Raw genomic sequence first — 22,292 nt, 5'->3', positions numbered from 1 at the left:
TCAGTGATGGTGGGTGGGCGAAGTTTTTTTTTAGGTTAGTGACAATGAATTAGATTTTTCTAATATAAATGACAAAACTATAACAAAAATGAAGTTTAATTATAAAATGGAATCTATGCTGATTACCATAACTGCTATACTTTGTACAATATTACTGCTAAAACTTCTTCACAAGCTGCGGTAAGTGCGTTTGATATGGATATAGGTTACACAGTTTCCCGCCTGATAAGAAATGTTAATTTTGTTGTATTTTATTCGCAGGTCAGCGTTACCATGGCGCGTTAATTGTTGGTTTTGTAATTGTAATACATGGATAAAGTTTCCAGTACGCAATTGCTGGATTTGTCCCATATGTGAACAGTATAATGGATTTACAAAGGTGATTCGACTTTGCACTTGCCATGGTGATATTTTTCTGTTAATATTGACTACTTATGCATTATTGATTGGATATTTATTAAAAATAGTTGTATTAGGACAAAATATTATTTTCGTCGTAGTCTAGATTTTAATTACTAATGCTTGGGTAGTAAGAAAGGAAAAAAAAAGGATTCCATAGAAACTTTTTAATTTTATTAATGCCTCATTAAATTGAAACAAATTTATATGATGCAGGATGGCGACTATAACAAGGTGCTTAATGTGGCTGTAGAGCAGGTATGCAAAACGTCAAATGTATTCCAAAAGAGCCCACCAAAGAATGGCCTATGCAAGATGTGTAACATAAACCAGCAGCTCAAAATGACACAGTTGGCTAATTTTGTACCAATGAATGAGAAAAAATTTGATGAAGAAATAGACTCATACAAGTAAGTATAAAATGTATTATGTAATTAGTGATGCCGAATATGAAATTGTTAAAATAGAATTTATCGTCATTTTCATATTATATTTTATATTGCAATATCCATTATTGTCAACTAAAAATTTAAAAACAAACATTATTAACATACAGTCTAAACATAGTCAGGGTCACAAGACATTGCCGGAAGTAGTAGCAAGACCAGGCATTGAAACAATCTTTAAGGAAGGCCTATGCCTTAGTGTAAGTGTATCAGCTGACATGATTATAATGATTAAATTTATTCATTAATGGGTCTTGCATACACATATAGATTGAAGTTCTACAAGATATCTTAGACCATCCATATCTTAATTTTAAATATAAAATTAAACATGTATTATTAAATAAATATTTTAGTATTTAAGAGTTTTTAGTTGATTAAAATGTGTGAAACTTGGTTTGTTGACTTACATGATTGATATGACAGTGTAGTCATGAAAAATTGTTAAAGAAAAATTTCATTTAAAAGAACAGTTGTTGAATTTCTGGCCAGCTTTTTTCAACAGATAAGTGTTCCAAGCTGGTGGTAACTTACTATTTATAATGTTATAATAATTAATCATTCAAAAGCTTATTTTAGTTACTAGTAAAAGCTTAATTTAGTTTATCAATAATAAACAAGGAAAAAAAATCTATGAGTGTGTAAGGGATTCTTTACCTTGATTATACAAATTGGAAATAAAATGCCATTATAATTGTATTATGAATATCTGAGAAAGTTATTACAAAATAAAATTACCAGAATTTATTGTAGCCGTATCTCAGATCAGGGCATTATTTAAATTCTTCTAACCATATCTTTAAAGTAAAGTGTGCTATTATTAGGGACTTCAAATTTATTATAATTTGTATTAAAGTGGGTACTTCTAGCATTTTTTTTATGACAAGCACAGATAATCCGATCCAAAGTAAAGTTATAAGATTAAATGAAAGAATTATTGTCTTATCTAAATTTAATTCTAGAAGCAATATACAGATAATGTTATGTTTTAGAGTTATTATTATTGTGTTTAAAAGATATAGCCAATAAATAGATATGGTTTATAAATGTTACTTTATTACAAAAGTTTGTAATATATTTACTCAAATATTTTCAACAATGCTACATGAAGTGTCACAAGCAGTAGAAGCCCAGAGTTGGACTTGCAATAGTAGGTCATGTGTTTGATACCCAGGATACTGTGTAATATATAATTCATACATTGTGAATTATTTATATAGAATTGCTATTCCTCAAAAACAAGTTTCCAGAAGGATGAACAGCAACATCCTCCTTATGCTACAATATAACCATGCAATCGCTAACTCACCTGCCAAGCATGGTAACACTAACGCAATATGCTATTATGTTAAATTTTTTGCATTGGTTAATATCAAAATTGGTGAAGTGATGATATTGCTAAGAATATCTATCTCTTCCACTCCACATAATGTCTAGGTCAAATAGATTTTGATATGTAATATGTTAACATATATACTATCCACAATGTATAATTACAAATCAACATTTTCTTTTATTGCCATATTAAATTATGAGAATAATATGTATGAGTATCCTTTAAGTCTCTTTAGAAGATTGATTTATTATTTACTATGTATAAGACCACTTTAAACATAATTCAAAAGATTTTTTTCTACAGAATTTGAGGTAGATAGATTCCTTGCATGTAGTCACCTTGTGAGATATACTCAAAACTTTGATAAAAAAACTAAAATTTTATGTTATCTGTGTTTTACTAAGTCTTTACATATAGACTAAATGTAAAAGTATAATAACTTGCAAATATTATTATCTTGTCCAATTATGAATTTATCACAAGCTCACACTTGTAGATACCAAACTTGAGAATAATGTTAAACCTTGAAGCACTTCAAAAATTGTAATTGCATATATGAAATAACACACTTTATATTATAATTGTTTATGTTTCATATTCTAGTGTTATCAGGTTGTCTTTGTTTTGGACTGCAGATAATAATGTTTGAGCTATTTTATTGAGACAACTACTTTGAAAAGTGGTACACATAGTTGGCTTTAAAGAAAAATGTATATGGCTCGATAGAAAAGATTAATATGCAAATCTTTTTACAGAATGCAGTTAGAAAAGGCATACAGATTGTGCAGTCCATGTAAAAAAGTGTTACAAGGCAAGCTTCACAAGGAAAAAGAAACTCTTCTAGGTTCTAAGCTGTTGGAGACCAGGACACCAGAGAAGAAACAACAGAAACGACAAGAAAAACATAACCAGATTGTTAGAAATCTTATTAATGGTTCTTCCACATTCATAGCAGGGATTCTTCTTTTATTAGTTGTTTTTGAATTCGTTACTAGAATTAAAAAACATAAAAATTTACTCAGCACATTGCATAATATCAAAGATATCATTATTAATCTATTTGAAAGAATATTTACTATACTTAAAATGAAAATGTTTATAACATTCCCCTCTTTAGAATATAGCTTCTATGACATAAATAGTATAGAGACCATAGGCATATTACATTATTATGAAAGAGGAAATTTACATAATATTAATGATTTGACTCAGAAAGCTTTAAGTGGCTTTGTATGTTTTGTACAGATAATAGGACATTTTTTGAATATAAACAAACTTAATTATAGCATAATCATTGACTTACTGTGGACAGTATTTGCAGTTACATCAATAGTGCATAGCTCTGTTGTGTCAGACCCGATTTACCTAAGTTTAGTCAAGGTAAGTAATATGAAAAGAAAAACAAATTATAATTCCTTTTTAATATTTAATACACTATATACATACTTTTAATTTTTTTAATTTCAGATATCTAGCGTTGTGGGACTTATGTTAGTGTATAGAAAAATGAAATCAAAGACTGGTAGAACAAATTTAAGGTTGCAGACTACACCAAAAAAAGATAAAAGTTTCCTCAAAGCATCAACAAAATCCTTTATTGACAAAGAAGATACTTTCTCACTTGATACTGATGATGATGTATCGCTTAGCAAATTTGGCTTACAAAATTTTACAGATTCATCCAATGAGAACCTCAGTCCGCTGAACAATGGCATGAGTAATGGCAGATCATGCACACCGCGCACAGAAAGCTCATGGGGCAAGCCGAAACTTAATTCAACATTTTGTGTTAACACACTCCTAAGTAAAAGCCCAAGCTCTGTATCTGATACTGTGTTTGTAAAGCCATCCTTTAACAAATATCAGAATTTAGTAAAAAGTGATTCTGATTCGGAATTGGATGAAAGCATTAGTTCCTTGTGTATCAGTACAAAGAAGGGCAATATGAAGAGTAAGCCAGTTTTCGGGTTGAGGAAGTTCACAGCTACGCCCAGTTTTGTTGCCCCTACGCCTCTTAATCGTGCACGGCCTCTTATATCACCAAGCAAATTAGGTCACAGTACATCGTGGGTCGCCGGAGGTTACTGGGGCACCGAGGGCGAACGGCAGATATTTAGTGTAAACGGAAGCCGGTCTTCTAGCCAAAGCTCCGGCTTTGAGTCGCAGACATCGAGCATGAACCAAAGGAACCTGTTCTCGCAGCCTCCGTCCCGGGAGGATTCTATTTGCGGCGAGTCTGACAGAAATACCCTCCTTCTAGATCGTTTTCAAAATTGCAACACAAGCAATTATAATTTCCAAAATCCTTCCAGTTTTACTCCGATAAGCTCCCCCGTCTTCCCACAAATGCAGTACAATAACCATGTTCAAATACCTCAACCAAAGTTTGCTCAGCCGACATTTGTATCCCAGAACGTCTTCGCGCGACAGCAACCTTTCCCCCAGAATAGTATATTCAAAGCCCCTGGTGGGCCGGGGCTGATTAAATTACCTCAAGATAATTCCTTTACGCCTCGCTAATGTGGCGGTGCTAGTCATTTTGACTCATTTCGACTACTACTTGTTTTTTTTTCCATTAGTTTCATTTCTATCGACTTCTAATCTTCATAAACTGCCATTAAGTTAAGAATATAATTAAGTTATATCATGTTAGTTTGTAAGCGGTTATTAGTTATTAATGTTTGAGTATAAAGTTAAGGATATGCTGATCTCGTGTTCGGTGCCAGGTGGCAAATATATGAAAGCATTAAGAATTATTCTATTGTTACAATTTTTGTATGGACGTCACTGTCCTCATCTCGAACAAAATGTGATATGTAAAGACTAACGATTTTTTTTTTCAGAGAAGCGTAAATCATTCTTGATGTTATCATTGTTTCTTTTTCTCTATTGGTTTTGTCATCTTAAAACGGAACGTTTTTGTGAATTTTCTGCAATAAAACAGTGTTATAATAAAATATTTCATTTTTTTAAATTAATTATCAACAACAAGATACTAACGAATTTCGCGCTTTTCGATCCGGGCCTTGTAGATACTGTGACGGCAGCGGCGCAACGTACGTGTCGTCGTAAAAGGTGGAAAAATAGTCCGAAACGCCAGCACACGCCCACTCCTGCTGCAAATACTTCCTTAGACCCCACTCAGTGACATTGCCCTGTGGATAGTTAGCCGATAGAATAAACTTATATAACACGCATTTTCATACATCTGCTAAACTTAAATTACGTATTAGTTAAAATTTCAAGAAAAATAGAGAAAGTCTACGTAAGGATTAATAAATCTGCCGTATCATTTACAAGATAATGAACTGTTTCATGTCAAATTATTTACGTACATCCATTTACCTTACTAAATATATCGTAGTTTACAAGTAACAGTAACTTGATCATCTGTATACATAAACAGTTACAAAATTTAACAAATTACAAAGTTATTCTTAATTTTCCATACTATGCATAATGACAAGGCTAAATATATTTTTTTGTCATTGACAAATACTGGGAAAGATGAGAATCTTTACTCAGCTTCACCAGGTTAAAGGTGACAACACTAGATACTCATACAAAGCTGTGGTTTAGGCCGTTTCATTAGATATCTACTACGGATCTGGACGTCCGCCAAGCTTAGAAACTTCGGCATGACCTGTCACTACGCGTTTAGCATTTCGGTTTAAAGGGAACAGCGGTAAAATAAAACGTACAAAACATTTCATTAGATCCGGCTGAGGATAAAACTGATGTGCACTCCTTTTGTAATAACGTTGGCTTGGGCCGCACAGGGGCTTTGGAAGATGGTTATAAACCAGATCGTTTACTGTCGCGTAATTACCGCATGCATCATGACTGGTGTGCCGGATTACCGTGACTACATTACCCTGTAATAATTACAATTACATATAATTTATTCGGTTCGTAGGCATTGAAGTTTGGCAAATTAATGTATCTCTATATAAATGACATATTTCTTTTAAATAAGCAATAGTATTAGGTGCTATGTAATGATATAAATCCAAAATACTACTGTGCCTAAATACAAAGGTCTTTGACCAGTGTGGTGCTGGTGATGGCTTACGGACCCGAGATGTGGTCGCTAACAGTAAGCTTTATAAGTAGGTAATCATCGAGATCGAATCAGAAATTAGATCTAGAGAAGCAAAGTCACCGACGTTGCTCCTGCCACTTCAGTCGAGCAAGTGGGCGGTGCACACCGTTTGTGCAATCAATGGTCGTAGTGGCTAAACGACTTTCGTATGGACGACCACGAACCGGAAGACTCAGCGTGGATAGGAGGCCCCCTATAGGTGGACCGACGACATCATTAAGGGACGAAGTTAGGGGACGCGAAGGACCTTGTAGTGTGGGCGTCTATCGGTCGAAAAGAAGAAAAAAATTTAAATGACGCTCATCGACAATTCCATATTTTTTTTATTGGGCTTTTGATTTTTACTGTTATAATAAGCAGTACAAAAAAATTTCAATGTCGTAGTTGCTATTTTATTTACGCCAACAGTAATTTTTGTTAACTTCATGACAATGAAAAAAAAAACATTTTAGATCATTTCACCAAAGTTTAGCACGGCTCGAGATTATCACAAATATTAAATTGTTTGTAGATTAGAATACTAAGATGTAAAATTTCTTCTCTGATAGGAAATTCCTCTATATAATATCCCACCGTTCCGCTATTCAATTTATTGACACGGAAATCCTCTTTTCTTGATTCCGGTTGCATTTTAGCGTAATCAACATCTTCTTTAGGTGGAAAATATAATGTTCCAGCTTTAGGACATTCTATTAAATCTTCGACCCAATTTCCTACAAGAAAACGAGGATTTTAATATTGCATTCATAAATAAATATCTATATATACATATGCATTTACAGCATTCTAGTGCGCTACGAATAAACATTAGAAACCATACTTTTTACCTAATAAAACCCCTGGACCGTAAATTGGTCCCGGTTGTAAAGCTTTAGCAATAGCTTCAGCTCGCGTAGGTGACTTTGGTCTAGTATTTATTGACATTTTTAAAGGTATATACAAACTTTACATAAATCGGTGATCAGTTAATTAATCTTAATTAAATTTGGTTGTCATATTTAACAGTAGTGTATCAAATATTTTTAATTGTATACACACTTTTTATTTAGTCTGTAGTGTTTTAATATTCATACTTTTTCAAATCTTTAGTTACGTAACTAATTTACCTATCTTATGTTTTCAAGCTTTGTAAATTATTTTATTTATACTCGTAATGTTTTTGCGTATTTGTGAGCTATTATACAAAAAAAAATACAAGCATCACGCCTGTATAAATATATTTACTATAATCAGGCTTGAACGGAACCATAACGAAATTACTAAAAATATACAACAAGCCATTGTGTTAATACCATAGCTAAAAATACATTGACCATTCTGTTTTCCCTTTAGCTTCATATGATAATAATTACTTTAATTATTTTTTTAATTTGACAAATACGTATACAAAAATCAATGAACACCTGGAAAGATAAACAGATAAAGCACTTAGCCATGAGTTGCAATTGAGTAACAAAATTTTTAAAGTCAAAAGACAAATAAAATCCAATGAGAAAATATAAGCTTTTTATTATATTATTTGCAGGTTTTAATAATTTTATTAAACATAAGTACAGTATACAGAACAATTACTTTTCTCAAAAAAAAATACACAGTACTCCAGTTTTTATTTTATTAAAAGCAGGTTGCCTTTATCAGTATAAAAGGAAATTATCATACTATATTTATACAAGCCAAGGATGAAGTTGTAACTAAATCAGTTTCTATATTTAAAATTATAATACATTATTTTACATAATCATTTTAAGAAACAGCATATGTATTAAAGAAGAGTATTTTTATAATTAACAGAGGTAATGACTTATTTATTTATCTTTATACATACAAAGGGTGGACATTTTGCCTTCTTCCGGTCACCAAACCAAAACAACTTTAACACAAAAGAACTAAATAAGAGTAGTCATTAATAAAATTTAATTATTGCAGTTTTTTTAATAAGTTGCAACAGTTTATATTTTTATTGACATGTTTTCTCTTTCAACAAAAAAAAATAGTTAATGCTTTTTAAAGACATATTTATGTTTTTGTCTTTCTTGGCGAAGAGATATATGAATGTCTAAGTTATCTTCATTGCATGTAAATTTATTAACCATTATTTTTAAAAGAATTTCTTATTTATAATACAATATACTGACATATTAACCTCAAACTCAGACTCAAGGATCCAGAGGTACAAAAACAATGAAAAAAATGAAGCCTTAGCAATAAATAATAATAACCATTTATAATCTGAAACTTATTATATACTAGTTCATTGGTGCATTTAATGTATTTTTATGTTTACTAATAAACAAATGGCCCGAACATAACAAACTTTTAAAAAGATAAGATTTGGTAACATAATACATCTAAAATCTTAATTTTATTTATTTATTCATTCTATCTCCATTGGTGTACTTGTATTTAATTTAGGTAATGATTGTAGTAATTTCGCTAGTTGGCTTTCCATTGGACCTGCTTTCTTCAAAATATTTTTCATGTTTCTTTCAATTTCCAGAATATCTTGATTAATTGTATCCATACTCTGGAAAGCAAGGCAGGCGTTTTAATATCTATAGGCAAAAATCGAACATGTTAAAAATTCAATTCATTTTATATTTGTTGATGTACTTTTTTAATATATACTTGTCTGGTAACTGGATTAATAAAAAGTAATGACTTCATGTAGCTTTTATTTGAATTGTAATAAATAAAACAAATTGATACGGTACCTCTATCGCCGACCAATATAAATATTTTAAATTATTGTTTTTGTAATGGATAAATCCGCTTATATTTGATTCTGCATCCGATGGTGCCGAAGTCATTTTTATACAATATTATAGTTGTATTTTATTAGAAAAGAGATGCGTTTAAAGTAAACGATTTTCGTTGTTTGACAATACTTTAAAATATGACAATTAACCATAGAGTAAAGTAACGACATGGACTATAAATAAAAAAAACTAATGGAGGTTAAAATTGCACCTTTATAAACCTGGTAGAACCAATCTTTAATTTTCCATTGAAGCATTTGTCTCTCACCGATTATTTTTCGGAATGCGTGAGAAGACAATTTACAAATATTGCTTATGTAATATTTATATACGTTAATCCACATGGAAAAATAAAAAAGGGAATTTAGGTTTTGAAAAAAGAAACTGATCTATATGATACGTTAGTTCTTATTAATTTTTCAAAGAGTTCTCTATTTTGACTGGTCAACAACAAATAACTTCTCGAACGCAGAACACAGTATTTATTTAATTTGATATAAAATTTTTCATCAACCACACAGTGCAAAATAAGGGATGAGTAAAAAATTTTTTATCGTAGTATGCAGGAAGGCTCTTGACTGGGCGTTTCCTTGACAGAATGTACTCATTAATGATTTGCCGGTTTGATGAATCAAATTTTACCTGAAGTGTCTTTTTCCAAATTGACTATTACAGAACATCTACTATTTGCTTCTTTGATAAAATTTAAGCACAATTTAATTTAAATTAAACTAGTTTAAGAAGCATTTACCACTTATAAAAACTCAATAGTAATCTTGACAGTAAACTTCTATAAAAACAATTGTTTACTTTGTTGAAACTAATCTTCCACAAAAAATTCATGAAGCAAAAATGGTTTCGACGCATATCAATTTTTTTTCTGTCTCGAAAGGGCTTCATAATGCAAGTAACAAAATTTAAGGAGAAATTTCAATTTAACAGTAACGCATATTTACTATTAAATAATCTGATTTTCAAAATAAATTATTATTCACTAGTGTTCCATGCTTAAAAATATTTTGGCAAAACTTTGTAGATTGGCTGGTAAAGTGGATGAAAATTTGTTAATGCAAAAATATTGATTTCATATAGTTTTTAAACGTAAAACTTCATAATCAAGCTGTGCATTCTAAACGTCAGAAAATTGTCACTTCTGGATACACTTAAATAATTTCTGTGCAGTTAGTAAAAATTATAACAACCAATAAAATACTATGAAATAAGTTAGGAAACGAAACTTGGATGTGATTGGTGAATAATCGATACAATTAATTTTCTCGACGTCATCTAGAACTTGACAGTTGAATAGTCACAAATAGAAATTTTCTGTTTTCGTAATATAATTTAATTAAGATTAAGAATAAAAATTAGTGAAATCTGTGTTTAAGAGTAGTCACTAGTTATTTATAAGTAGTGTGTTGTTGTTCATATTTTCCATTGATCGTTTCTGTTCAATTGTTCAGTAGACATAGCTAGTTCATTTGATGTTTTGTTTTATTATCCATTTATTGATTATAACATAAATGTAGTTTGATTATTATAACAGTGATTTAGTAAAATAAAATAATATTTATATGTTTTTTATTTTTTTAATATGTTAACAAACTTCATTTTCAATGAATCCATTTGCTATTAACACTCCTTATTTTTCCTCTGCACTATCCTAACCTGATTATTTATACTCGAAACACCTTACAAAAATATTTGTCTACAGTGTTAAAATTTCACAGTTAACAGAGTTATTATAAAATTAATCTTTTAAATAAAAATACATGCAATTAATTTAGTACCTTCGTGCAATATTATTGAGTTAATGACTAAGTAATTTAAGGATAAAACAAATCTGATAAAAATTTATGTAAACCTTATTTACATTAATTTTCTTATAAACCAGAATTATTTTTTTCACATAACATTTTTATTCTTTTATGTAACCACATCTGCAAAGTGGAATTGTAGTAGTAATAGTAGAACAATACAAAATATTATTTGTTCATCACATTGCATTATTGCATGCAATGCATTATTAGTCATTTTAATAACATAATACATTTATTTTCGTAATTGTTAAAGTACTTACACAAAAAGTTGATTTGATAAAACAGTTCTTTAAATTACATCTTATAAATTATTTTAAATGACATTGTGCTTTTTGCTCTATAACAAAAAATACTTGTCAAACATTTCTTTTTCAATAATATTATGCATGATTTATGATCATAAATTGGATATTTAGATGCATATCTACTTAAAAAAATAATTAAATTTTATTATTGTTTTTGGGGAAATCACCTTTGCTAATCTTTTTCAAATAGTCAAGTAAAATAGACTTGTTTATTCTAGACTAATGAAAATGTACACTTTCTTATTGGCAAGTGAAGATTCTATACAAAGTTTTTTTTAATAATTTGTAATAGTAACTTACTGAAGCTCATTCTGTCGTTCTAAATCTAGATAGTAGCTTTAGGTTAAAATGCATTACATTATCCAATCTCTGCTTATAACAGAATGCTATAATACATAATACATTTTGCTTTTTTGAACTGTTTCTTTTACAACCTTTACAATCTTTCTACATCATAACATCATCATTAATTAAATTTCTCTTTAATAATAATTTTTCCAATAGGAGTTATTCAAAAACTCAATGCTAAACAATAGTGTAACAAAGTCCTCATTTTTTTAATTCTCACCTACTAGTGTGTTTATGCATCCATTATTAAATAAACTTGAAAATATATGCTTATTCAAAATCATTTGGTTTTTTTTAATTTAAATTTAATTTTGGTTATAAAAACATGATACAGAATATTAATTTCTACAAATGATCTGATTAAATCTTATAAAAGGCTCTTGTGTCCAAGTGAAATAGATCATGTAATGATGGTATGATTATTGAATAGACGGGACAAGTGTAGGAGGCCGCCGGCGTCGGTCGGGCTGGCGTCGCGACGTCGCCGTCTGTTCTCCCTTAACCCCCCACCCTTCTACTTGTGCAGCCTTACGCCCACCCCTAGACACCAAACAACCCTCCGGCAGTCGCTGTTTCTACACGCAGTTCCGCCAACTTGCACACATTGGTTAGACTCCTCTCGAAAGTTTTATTATCTTTCCCGCAGGCGTCACTTAGTGTGTCATAGGCTTAAGTTTTAACGTCCCCTTAGTTTAACATTTTTGTTTAAAAATGAATTTATATTTGACATTAGGAGCAATGTTTCATTAGACTTTAGAAGAGTCATGTCAGAGGAACATGACAAAGACTGTACAGAAAGCGATATTCAATTAGATAGTCAGTGCCATAAATCTAGTGCGGAATCCGAAGTGACAGAAGTCGACGACTTATCAAAAGTTGACGTACAAAGTGCCAATATATGTGAAGTCGCCCAAAATAGTGCCACACCTGTAGAACGAAACAGTCAAAGTGTTTTGAATGATAACGAGGAATTGCTCGATAACGATGTTGATAATCAGAAAACACTCGACTGGATTGTCGAGGGCTCCGAGTTTAAGATATCGTGGAAGCTGCCAGAGGGGACGGCTACGGCGAAGGATTATATCGGCCTTTGTTATGCAGGTCAGTTATCTTATTTCATATATTATTCCATATTTAAAAATATGTCCTTTATCATATAGATATTTCTTTAAAAGGAAGTTGAACAACCTATCGGCATCGGCATTAGTTTAGTCTTCAAGACAAGAGTGAACGGATTTCTTCTGGACAGGCAAGAACCATCGTAGGCCTCTTCATCGCTTAAAAGAAAGCGAGGCAGAACGCAAATGCTACTCCTATAAAGAATATAAGTTTTCACTTTACAATTAAATGTGTACGTATTAAGTTATAATTATTTTTACCATATTAATTTACACTTTGATAATATATATCGTTATAAAGTACCGCAAAGTTCGTAACCAATTAATAATAAGAAGAATGCTGCGAATGTATAAGTCAAAACTCGCAGATGTTTATATATTTGTTATTAATACAAAGTCTTGATTTCTCTTTGAGATCTAACGAGGAATGAAGTGATCCATAGACGAACGAAAGTATCTATTAGGGGTTTCGGAAAGTAATGTCTTTTCTGTCGCCATATTTTACAGAAAACCGATTGATTTTTACCGCTCCGACATTGAAAATTTGTATACCAGATCGCAAAAGGTTTTTTGATAACGAAGGTAAATGTATTGTTGATTAGAAATAAAAACTTGTTAAAAATGCAGTCTTGTGAATTTACTTAATAAAGCGAAATTACTTTCCGGTACTCCTACTATGTGGTGTGAATGATTATACGCCAGCCATTTTTGGCTTTGTGCAGCTTCATCAAATTTAAGCTCACGGAAACAGAGATCCGTGAGCCGAAAACTTATCTGCCAGATCGTATTCCAGATATAACGGTGATGCTCGCTCGTAGAGGGACTATACTTGTGTAGAATTACTTGGTGGTTGAGAGTCACATAGGCCTGATCACCCTCGCTTGCGGGCGACGAAAGTTATTATAACCAAGCGGATTGGCAAATTGAAGTGACAGTAGTTAAGCCGAACGATAAGCCAGAGCGAATAGTCGTTGGGGCTGTATGGCTCTGGGTAGAGATCACGGACCCACAAGGTATTCACCCACAAGGTAGACAGACGGTGTTGTTAAGGTCGTCGGAAGACCCTTTATGCAGATCGCTTCCAAATGGTTCTTTAGGAAGAATCTTTAGGAGAGAACTTTGCCAAGTTTATTCTTCTTAAGTTTTATGGTAGCCTCATCATTTCTGATTTGGTAACGGCCCCAATGTTATTATAGTCTAAAGTCCAGGATCCACAATATTAAAAAAGTGGTTAACAGTTTTAGTGATGTATTGAAATTGTTTTACATATGTCGTGCCTGGAATGCACGTTAAATGTGTGATTAGTTCATAATTAGCCCTGCCAGTCCAAATTGGCGGAATCCGCAAATGTCATTTTGCAAGCAGTGACAGTCCGATTAAAAGAAATGCGTTAAGAAAAAAAAGTAAAACTTTTTATGTTATATCTGTGGTTAAGACCACAAATCGGAATACAGTCTGCCCGTTTCGTATTCTATTTTATTCCGGACGTCCGTTTTTGATATGAAGTCTTTTCTAAATTAGAAATTTGTTAATGCCAAGGTGCTAAAGGGGAGTTTTGTTTACTTTAATAAAACATGGTTTTAAAATTCGAATACATTTTCTTAGATTTGTGATTCAGAATGGCTTTAATTATTTTCATCAATGCAACTATGCAATATGCAATGTAATGCATTTAGTTAGTTGCATTGCATATGCATATGCAATAAAAGAACTAATAATTAATTGCGTTGTTATCTTAGGACCTAGTTTGAAATTATAAAGTTTAATTTGTTATTATTTTTTATTCCTTCTTTTTCTCTTAGTAGGTAATTGCTTCTCTATCCATACTCCAGACGTTCTTTCTTAATCATGGCCGTAATTAATTGTGTGGATAAAGTTGTTCAGACTAACTGCAATATATAATATTACATTTAAAGTAACTTAAGACATTGTACAAAGGTAGTGATTGTTATCACTGCCCTTATACAGGTGATTAGTTACAGATGATTAAAAGCCTTAAGTAGGTGAAGATATACCTCATTTGCTGTCAATTTATAAATGGTACATCCTATCCGAAAATCAATGGTTCCAGAAATTATAAATGACGCGTGATAGTATAGTAAGAAAAAGCGTTTTCAAAATTAGGATTATTACATATTTAAATTAAATATTGTTAAATTTCTGACTCTGCAGACTTTATCTAGCCTGAAGTTATTGGCCTATCGTATTCAAATAAAAAATAATTAATGTAATATATCTCAGAGTGATCATTTTATACAGGTAATCCTTTGTAGGTTGACCGACGTTATAGGTAAGGTCGATGATGATGGAAAAAATATGTAAAAGCTTTTACACCTGTAACCAATCACCCTGTATACAGCGATAGTGACAGGACGCAATATAATAACAAATTGTGCAAAATGCGGTCCATTGCAATTTTTACGTCTTCCGCCCGCATTTCCTCAATAGCTTACTATACAGCTACACGGGGCCCAGTTTTAATTAACAACAGGCGACATGTCAACGGCCCGCCCCGGACATGGCGCTGCGAGTCGGACTCCATGTACGTTATCAGTCCGAATGTCGTAATAATTTTGCCACAATCAGATGCATCGCTTCTCAACGTTTCATCCTCCTACGCACGGAGCCTCCAAATGTTTGATGTGAGTCAACTGAAACATGTTCGCGCAGGGGTTTATTGATCTTAATCTCCGTTATCGAATATAATTCTTTTATTTTAAATTTATAGGTTTTTTATAGTCGTGTGTTTACAAAAATTAATAATTTATTTGTTCAGCGTTTTATTACATGTATAAGTTTACTGAAACCGCTGTACCGCGTTTAAAGAAAACTCGTAGTGGGCGCCGAGGAAAACAGAGCATCAGTCTCGGGGTTGACAGAGGACTGACGGAACGAAGCAACCAAATAGTCCTCCCGCCCCGCCGCACGTACCTAAGGCGTGGTACCACAGTTTCGGTAGCGCTATAAAAATATCTTTGGTATCCAGTTTTAGTACTATTGCATAGTATATTACGTACTATTATGTATTATAACTTAACATGTTTATCAGGTATACAATACAGTATATCTAAAAAGCCTACCTACCTACTTTACTAATCTGAATGTGTTTAATTTTATTTGTTATTTAAATTATGTGACGGGATGAAATGGCCTATGCTCTTCTCTGTCCCGCCGCGCGCATAGTGTTTTCAATTTTATTTCAATATTACTTATACATTATTTTAAATAAAATAACAATTAATACCGTTATCTGATCGCAGCAACTCTTTTTTGGTTTTCTCAAATTGGAACGCTAAACGTTCGCTTAGCTCAATCCGAGGTCTTTACTTGGTAATCCTTTAAAATATTCAATGCAATGCTCTAATTAACTCTTTACTCTAGTATGGTCTAAGGTATAAGCTTCCATCGCTCTTTCACCATATCTCCAATGTAGCCAATTAAAAAAAAAGAATAAAAAAAATAAACACCTAAGGGCAAATAGCGTTAGTTTGTGGTAAAAAAAAAACAAAGTTGTTAGTGAGTTCGAATATTTTTAATAATCTTTATCGAATCTCGGATGGGCAAATATATGCAGATAAATTCATTGTGTATTTATTTAATTTCAATTTACATAGCTGATTTTTTGGACGGGTCTAATTACTTTAGGCCGGAGGCTAAGAAGCCCTGGATCTCTTCATTACAATCAAGTATTGGCGAATTTAAATATGGAAGCAGAGTGCAATCGCGTTGCCGCCCACGCTCTTAATTATGCCCCTGCGCAGCCGGTTCCCGCGCACCGCCAATCGATTATGACTTTATTGCTTAACGCGCTTCTCCATTAGCAATAAATTTTAATAGTCTTGTTAAATTGACAATAAACTTTTCTACATTCATAATAAAGTACAATGAACGGACCACCGGCGTTTTGGGCGGATTGTTTTATATTCGTTGTCGGTATAACGATCGTTTAAATGTAGCCTGTGTCTATAAAACATTCAGGCCCTACTTCGAACATATGGTGGTACATTAGTATTACGTTCTATGCTTCCTACTGTTTCCCTTTTCCTATAAACAAAAATTATAATATTATTTACTTAATTCTAGGTTTTAAGAGTCTTCTAGGTTTACTTATATAATCCGACTCATTACCTGTAATGCTTGCAATGGACGAGAAATCAAAATACAGAAATTATTGATTACTGAGGATAGTCTGTTTGTTAGAACTATATTAGAAATATCTTGTCTATCGATTCATCGACTGATAACTGCAATCAAATAAACCGTAGTTCTGCCTATGGCATCCACAAACCAGAACCCTTATCGGGTATTATCAATATATCGAGTGACCAAAGTCTAGGCCAAAGTACCCTCAAAGGGGGTAAGTATGCTTATTCGTTCCGTGAAGCATCCAAGTGAGTAAAGAGATTGGTGTCGTTCAAATCCTACAAGAGAGTTAATTTAATATTCCATATTGTGTTCTCAATGTTTTATAAATTACGCTTTTTCCTTTTGTAATTTAGTCATTAAGTAAGATTGATGTATATATACCAAGTTATGAACGAAATAATAAACATTAAAAAAAATGTAGAGTGCATCGTCTTAGAAGGGTCGATAGACTGCTAAGGAAGGATTCATCCGTTATCAAAAAAGACTAGTAGAATTATCTTCCTCGCCACTGCGAAGACCGCACCCCGAATCCGTTACCAAGTCAATTTTATGATGTAAGAGGAGCGTGATATAACCGCCTCTTACGTGCAGGTCTAGGCTGTGGATAAGGGACTCTAATGTCTTTTCTATCCGTAGTCTCCTCTCAACATTACTACATTATTTGCATTCTGCGTTAATCCTATCCACATGGGACTATGCGAATAAGACTAAACAATTCCAACTCCGTGAAATAGTAGATCTATTTCACGGAGTTGGAATTGTAGTGTCACGAGCCGTGTGACGGTTCGGCTTTACTACCTTACAGAAGGTAGGCGCATTCTGCCTTCTGGTAACTCACTGCGGAGACTTCAAATGCCATTCGGGCAGCAGTTGAAGTCTGATCCTAAAAAAATAAACATTTTTTATAAGACTCAATATATGATTATTAAGGGCGGTCACTCAGCTCGAGGACTTACAAGGCAGCCAGGACTCAGGCCTTTACAATATTTATTTTTCCGCATTGGAAAGCCGCCAAGCTCTTACCAAAGAGCTTGATGCTACTTGAAGTGACAGGGTATACGAACCCTCGAGAAAAAAATATTTGACAGAGCTTTATTTCTTCGGAACGCTGAAAGCGTAAGAGTGTGAATATTACGTGAAGGCTAGAACGGTTGTGATATTTACGATATTGCACAATAAAGTTGTCGAGTATTTTAACTATGTAAACGCATGGCCTTTGTAGGCTATAGAATAATGTATGAATATTAATGAGCAATTACGAATACGAATTTGTAAGATCTAAGTCGAGTCGACGTGAAGTTCCCACGTGATGCCGCGGCCGCCACGCAGGCCGGGCGCGTGCCAAGAGCTCTTACTTAAGCGGTGTTTGCTTAGTTGTGAAAGTCGAATATTATTTCGATTACGTGAATACACATTTTAAAATTAGAATTATGAAGAATTCTTTTTAAATTTGTATAATAAAAAAAATCAACGTTTTTTTTCGGACTTTTACTGCTGCCTATGTCTATGTCTTTCAATGTAGCAGGGCGGAGAGTGTACCTAGTTTAAGATCCCTTTTCAGGTTTCGCTGCATACTACTATTTCACCAGGTTAGGTCGTCGACGGTAGAATTGATGTTTAATATTCCAATTTAAATTTAGAACGTTACTTTGTCTGCTAGAAAAAAATAAGGCAGTACACGTGAGTTTAGAATCCAATCCGTATTGCTATGATCAAGGTAAACAATTTTTTTGTACTGTCAATAACAATAAGTAAAATAATCGTATTTCAGAATGATCACTTTATTTATATTTTAATGTCATAATCAATAACGATACTAAAAATATGTACGTTATTTCGTGCACAGTACAGTCACTGTTAATAATGTGATCATATTTTTGTTGCAATATATTATAGTATATAATATTTTTTATTTTATTCTTACATACATTTAATTAAACATAATCTAAATTTTAATTAACTTGTTACATTTTTTCTGTCCATGAAAACTTGTGCCTTACCGAAAACAAGTTTTGTGCTTAGGAATATATTCAGGGATTAATATTTAATTACATAATGTTTAGTATAATTGATATTATTGTATGATTACTTTTGAATACATTTTATACAAGTACTAAAGCGATGTCTTGACCACCCACAACACGTTTTTTTGCTCAGCCCAAAGGTAGACTGGGAGAGAATGCCCTCTGGCGTTAAATCCGCCTTTGGACATACATGTTTTTATTTGTGTACAAAAAAGTTTTAGAAATTAATCATTAGGTGGACGTGTATCTTCGTTTAAAAATAATATATCTAAAGAAATAAAAATCTATCGTTGGGCGCAAATTTCGAGAATTCGGCTATTATTTTTTATTACATTTCTAATAAAACTTTTATGCAGAAAAAAGTGTTAGGGTAATAATAAAAACAACACTATTATCATTTAAACGCCGGAATAAATTTCAAAACAAAACACCTGTCTGTAGCTGTCAAATATTTGACGCCAATAAAAAAGGCGCGTTCAGTTTGCTTATAGTTAAAAAATGTGATGGGTCCTGGCTGCTTCCAATCGGTACTATTGGAAGTCTGTGGGGGAGACCTAGTTCCAGATGTGGACATTCTACATCTGAATTGATGGTGATGAAGTTGTATCACATAATAATTAAAAATTTTATATTTATAAGTAATTGTTGTATATTTTAAGACATAAATAACCAAGACATCAATGGTAGTGCAGCTGCAGATGACATGATTTCCGATAGTCTTGTATGTAATTCAAATTTTGTCCATTAATTACATAGGATTGCCACTGCTTATAAAAGAGTTTCCAGAGGATGAATAGTAGCGTCTTCTGCGTACCATCGTACTACACTGTAATCGCCAACCCCTCTGCCTATCGTGGCGATTTTTATATATCCCCCATAGATATTTTTAAGGGAGGCCTACGCCTTGCAGTGGTTGCATATGGGCTAAAACAAGGACTACGAAACAAAATGATCACTCTCAAATATGTTTTATTTATTTGTATTTCCCTCTGAACAAGCCAATAATATTTATCAGTAAGAATTCTGTAATAATGTAGTTAAATAAAGCAAAGTGATGTATCGAATGACAGTTTTATAATTACTCGATTTTGGTTCACGTCTCGGTGTCACGTGCCGGTCGAATTTCACCAGACTTTCGCCAATTGTGCGTTTGTCGAACTCGCAACGAAACCAGTCGAAAATGTCATTGTCGCGAGAAACGAAGCCCCCTTTTTGTTTTATTTCGATTTCGTGACGGTATGAAAAGGAGTATGGCTCAATTGGATATTACTATATAAATAGTTAATCGAGTTTCACAGACTGACCAATTCCAAACAAGAAAAAATTAACAATTACACATAGCATGTACAATTTTATTGTACTTTCCCATCTGTTAGGCCATACAGTTATAATCAGATTTGTGCTTTTATTACCCTGTAAAAAACTGTAGCGTAATACATCAAATATTTTTTTTTAGCAGATGTAATTTGGAAGTAGTGTCATATTCTCGATAATTTCAAATTTCCCGATAAACTGTTGTATAATGGGACGGAAATAAATAATGTAAGTTCTTACTAATAAGATCGTTAAGAGTTATAAGAGCCTTTATAGAGATTTCTACATCTGTGTTGAATCATCAAGACATCTCTAGAACCATATCCTTTATAAGACTTGAACTTTGGTTGGAATATTTCTAACGTAAGTTTGAGTTCAAATAAGAAATATACGAAGTTCCAGTAAGAGTGTCCAGAGGGCGTTTATTGAGTTCGCGGGGTCAGTTAGTATTTTATAATTACGGCATAGTTAAGATCAAATTTGTGTGAAAGCTTGTGTTAAAAATTGAATACTGTATCACTTACCGGTTGGAGAAAGCATTTTCAGATTTTTGGTTGCATAATTGAATTGTTATAATAGCCTATGTTTTTAGCTTATATTTAAAGTTCACCGGGGTTAACCTAACGTATTCTAGAACAGTTCTATTTACCCATGGAACCGGATACACAGTAGGAAACTGTGCAGGTGAATGGGATGATAATATAAAGTAAAGGTTAAGTTGAATTAAGGCCATGTGTGATATGTAACTCAACAACCTTTTAAGTAACCTTTAATTCCAACATGAATCGAGACCCTGTTTGTACGAAAGTTTGATGTTTATTACCAATTTATTTGGGTAAGAAGCTTAGTTTATTAAAAATTAAAGTTTAATATAATTATATTAAGTACTCAGCAGTGGTAGTGCAGCAGTATAGGATTGAAACTTATGGTCGTAGGTCGCTGGTTCGATTACTGGGATATAGTCATAGTCATCATTATATAATTCACACTAAGTGTATTAATTATATGGGATTACTATTGCTCACAGACAAGATTCCAGAGGATGTTCAGCAGCGTCCTCTGAGTTTCATAACACAACACTGCGATCAGCGATCAGCTTGCTGAGCGTGCCATTATGGTATATCCCGCCATGGATATCTTTTGTGAAGGCTATTGCCCTGCAGTGGGTGTTACCGGTGATGATGTGGCATTGAAACGAGGAGAGGGCACAGGGTTCCCCAGGAATGAGGAGATCTGTAGACAAATGAAAATAATCGACATGACCTAGCGGATTTCAAGTTGAAAGTAGAAGTCGCAGACTACAGCGCTGAAGGGATGGTCGCTGGAGCGTTAAGGTTCGTTCTGGAGTGTGAACCACGGACCGAAAAGTGCAGCAGCGTAAGATGTTCCACAAGATGGGCAGACGACCTTGTTAAAAAGACCCTGGTTGCTGGCCGCTTTCAACCAGTCCTATGTCAATCCAAAAAAGTATTTTTGAGCATTCGTATACTCAAACACACGGGGTGTAAAGTGATCACTTTGAAATGTGTTACATTGATTTATATTATACACCTAGATGATTCGAAGAAGCTTTTAAATTTGAGCTCTATCATACAAGATGAGTTGTGTTATGACCAATATTTATATATCTGGATTGCTCAGAATATTTGTGGGTATGTGATATTTGCAACGATTCGGCGGTCTTCCGTCCGGTGTGTCGCGGCGCTCCGGCTCGCATGAATGGGCGGCCGCCCCGCACTACCCCCCGCGTCGTCCCGCACCGCCCCGCGCTCGCCCCGCCACTCGATTTGTGAATGAAGCCGCGCGTGCCGCCGCACGCTCAGCGCTCAGTCGCGCCGACGACCACGCACCGGCACGCGGACGCATGGCCACACACTATCTCGCGGTTCGTTCGAAATTTAAACGCATGCGCGTTCTGTGAAGTTCCGATCTACGCTCGCGTGTCATTACCGTACTGTTATTGTGACAATTTTTTTTTAATTATTTAGTTCGTGTTTTTTGGAAACGTTTAGGCGTTATCGGTGAGTAATTAATTTTATTTTTAATGAAATATCGATTTGCTTCTATGTTTTATATATTCTGATACGTAGGCCAGGCTCATTGAACGTGATAGTGGGTTGATTACAGGCACCCACTTACGGCCCACTGTATTTTAAATTTCTTTCGATGTCGATCGCC

At 33.2% G+C, this 22,292-nt stretch overlaps 3 protein-coding genes across 3 annotated transcripts in view; 2 read left to right on the top strand and 1 right to left on the bottom strand.

Annotated features, from left to right (window-relative positions):
• The first annotated feature begins 7 nt into the window (after nucleotides 1-7).
• LOC137930220 (uncharacterized) lies at nucleotides 8-5,132 on the top strand. The gene is made up of 5 exons (XM_068773413.1): nucleotides 8-180; nucleotides 262-379; nucleotides 616-809; nucleotides 2,937-3,561; nucleotides 3,649-5,132. Exons 1-5 carry the CDS (start codon nucleotides 89-91, stop codon nucleotides 4,699-4,701), a joined length of 2,082 nt encoding a protein of 693 aa, XP_068629514.1. The 5' UTR covers nucleotides 8-88; the 3' UTR covers nucleotides 4,702-5,132.
• LOC137930221 (uncharacterized) lies at nucleotides 4,882-6,913 on the bottom strand. The gene is made up of 4 exons (XM_068773414.1): nucleotides 6,857-6,913; nucleotides 5,883-6,056; nucleotides 5,182-5,336; nucleotides 4,882-5,111 (listed from the first exon to the last, which is right to left on the bottom strand). The coding sequence occupies exons 1-4, from the start codon at nucleotides 6,911-6,913 to the stop codon at nucleotides 5,051-5,053; spliced, it is 447 nt and encodes a 148-aa protein (XP_068629515.1). The 3' UTR covers nucleotides 4,882-5,050.
• A 3,288-nt stretch (nucleotides 6,914-10,201) lies between these two features.
• Hecw (Hecw ubiquitin protein ligase) overlaps nucleotides 10,202-22,292 on the top strand; it is a 146,361-nt gene continuing 134,270 nt past the window's right edge. The window contains exons 1-2 of the mRNA XM_068773922.1: nucleotides 10,202-10,290; nucleotides 12,246-12,613. Coding sequence (XP_068630023.1) covers nucleotides 12,277-12,613 — 337 coding nt within the window. The 5' untranslated portion in view covers nucleotides 10,202-10,290; nucleotides 12,246-12,276. The remainder of the gene's footprint in view (nucleotides 10,291-12,245; nucleotides 12,614-22,292) is intronic.

This window comes from Battus philenor, unplaced genomic scaffold (genome assembly GCF_028537555.1).
Source record: "Battus philenor isolate CCGP_79_NKW_IND1 unplaced genomic scaffold, ilBatPhil1.0.hap1 SCAF_6, whole genome shotgun sequence".
NCBI lineage: Eukaryota > Metazoa > Arthropoda > Insecta > Lepidoptera > Papilionidae > Battus > Battus philenor.
Note: the sequence above shows the minus strand (reverse complement) of the source record. Positions and strands in the feature narration are given on the sequence as shown.

What these genes read in the sequence shown, in the direction of transcription:
- LOC137930220 (XM_068773413.1), top strand. Translation starts at nt 89, where the DNA reads ATGAAGTTTAATTATAAAATGGAATCTATGCTGATTACCATAACTGCT. An exon ending in AAACTTCTTCACAAGCTGCG is followed by an intron (nt 181 to 261) that starts GTAAGTGCGTTT and finishes TTTTATTCGCAG; the next exon opens with GTCAGCGTTACCATGGCGCG. An exon ending in GAAGAAATAGACTCATACAA is followed by an intron (nt 810 to 2,936) that starts GTAAGTATAAAA and finishes ATCTTTTTACAG; the next exon opens with AATGCAGTTAGAAAAGGCAT.
- LOC137930221 (XM_068773414.1), bottom strand. Translation starts at nt 6,913, where the DNA reads ATGCAACCGGAATCAAGAAAAGAGGATTTCCGTGTCAATAAATTGAAT. An exon ending in CGGATCTAATGAAATGTTTT is followed by an intron (nt 5,337 to 5,882) that starts GTACGTTTTATT and finishes AACTATCCACAG; the next exon opens with GGCAATGTCACTGAGTGGGG. An exon ending in GATCGAAAAGCGCGAAATTC is followed by an intron (nt 5,112 to 5,181) that starts GTTAGTATCTTG and finishes GTTTTATTGCAG; the next exon opens with AAAATTCACAAAAACGTTCC.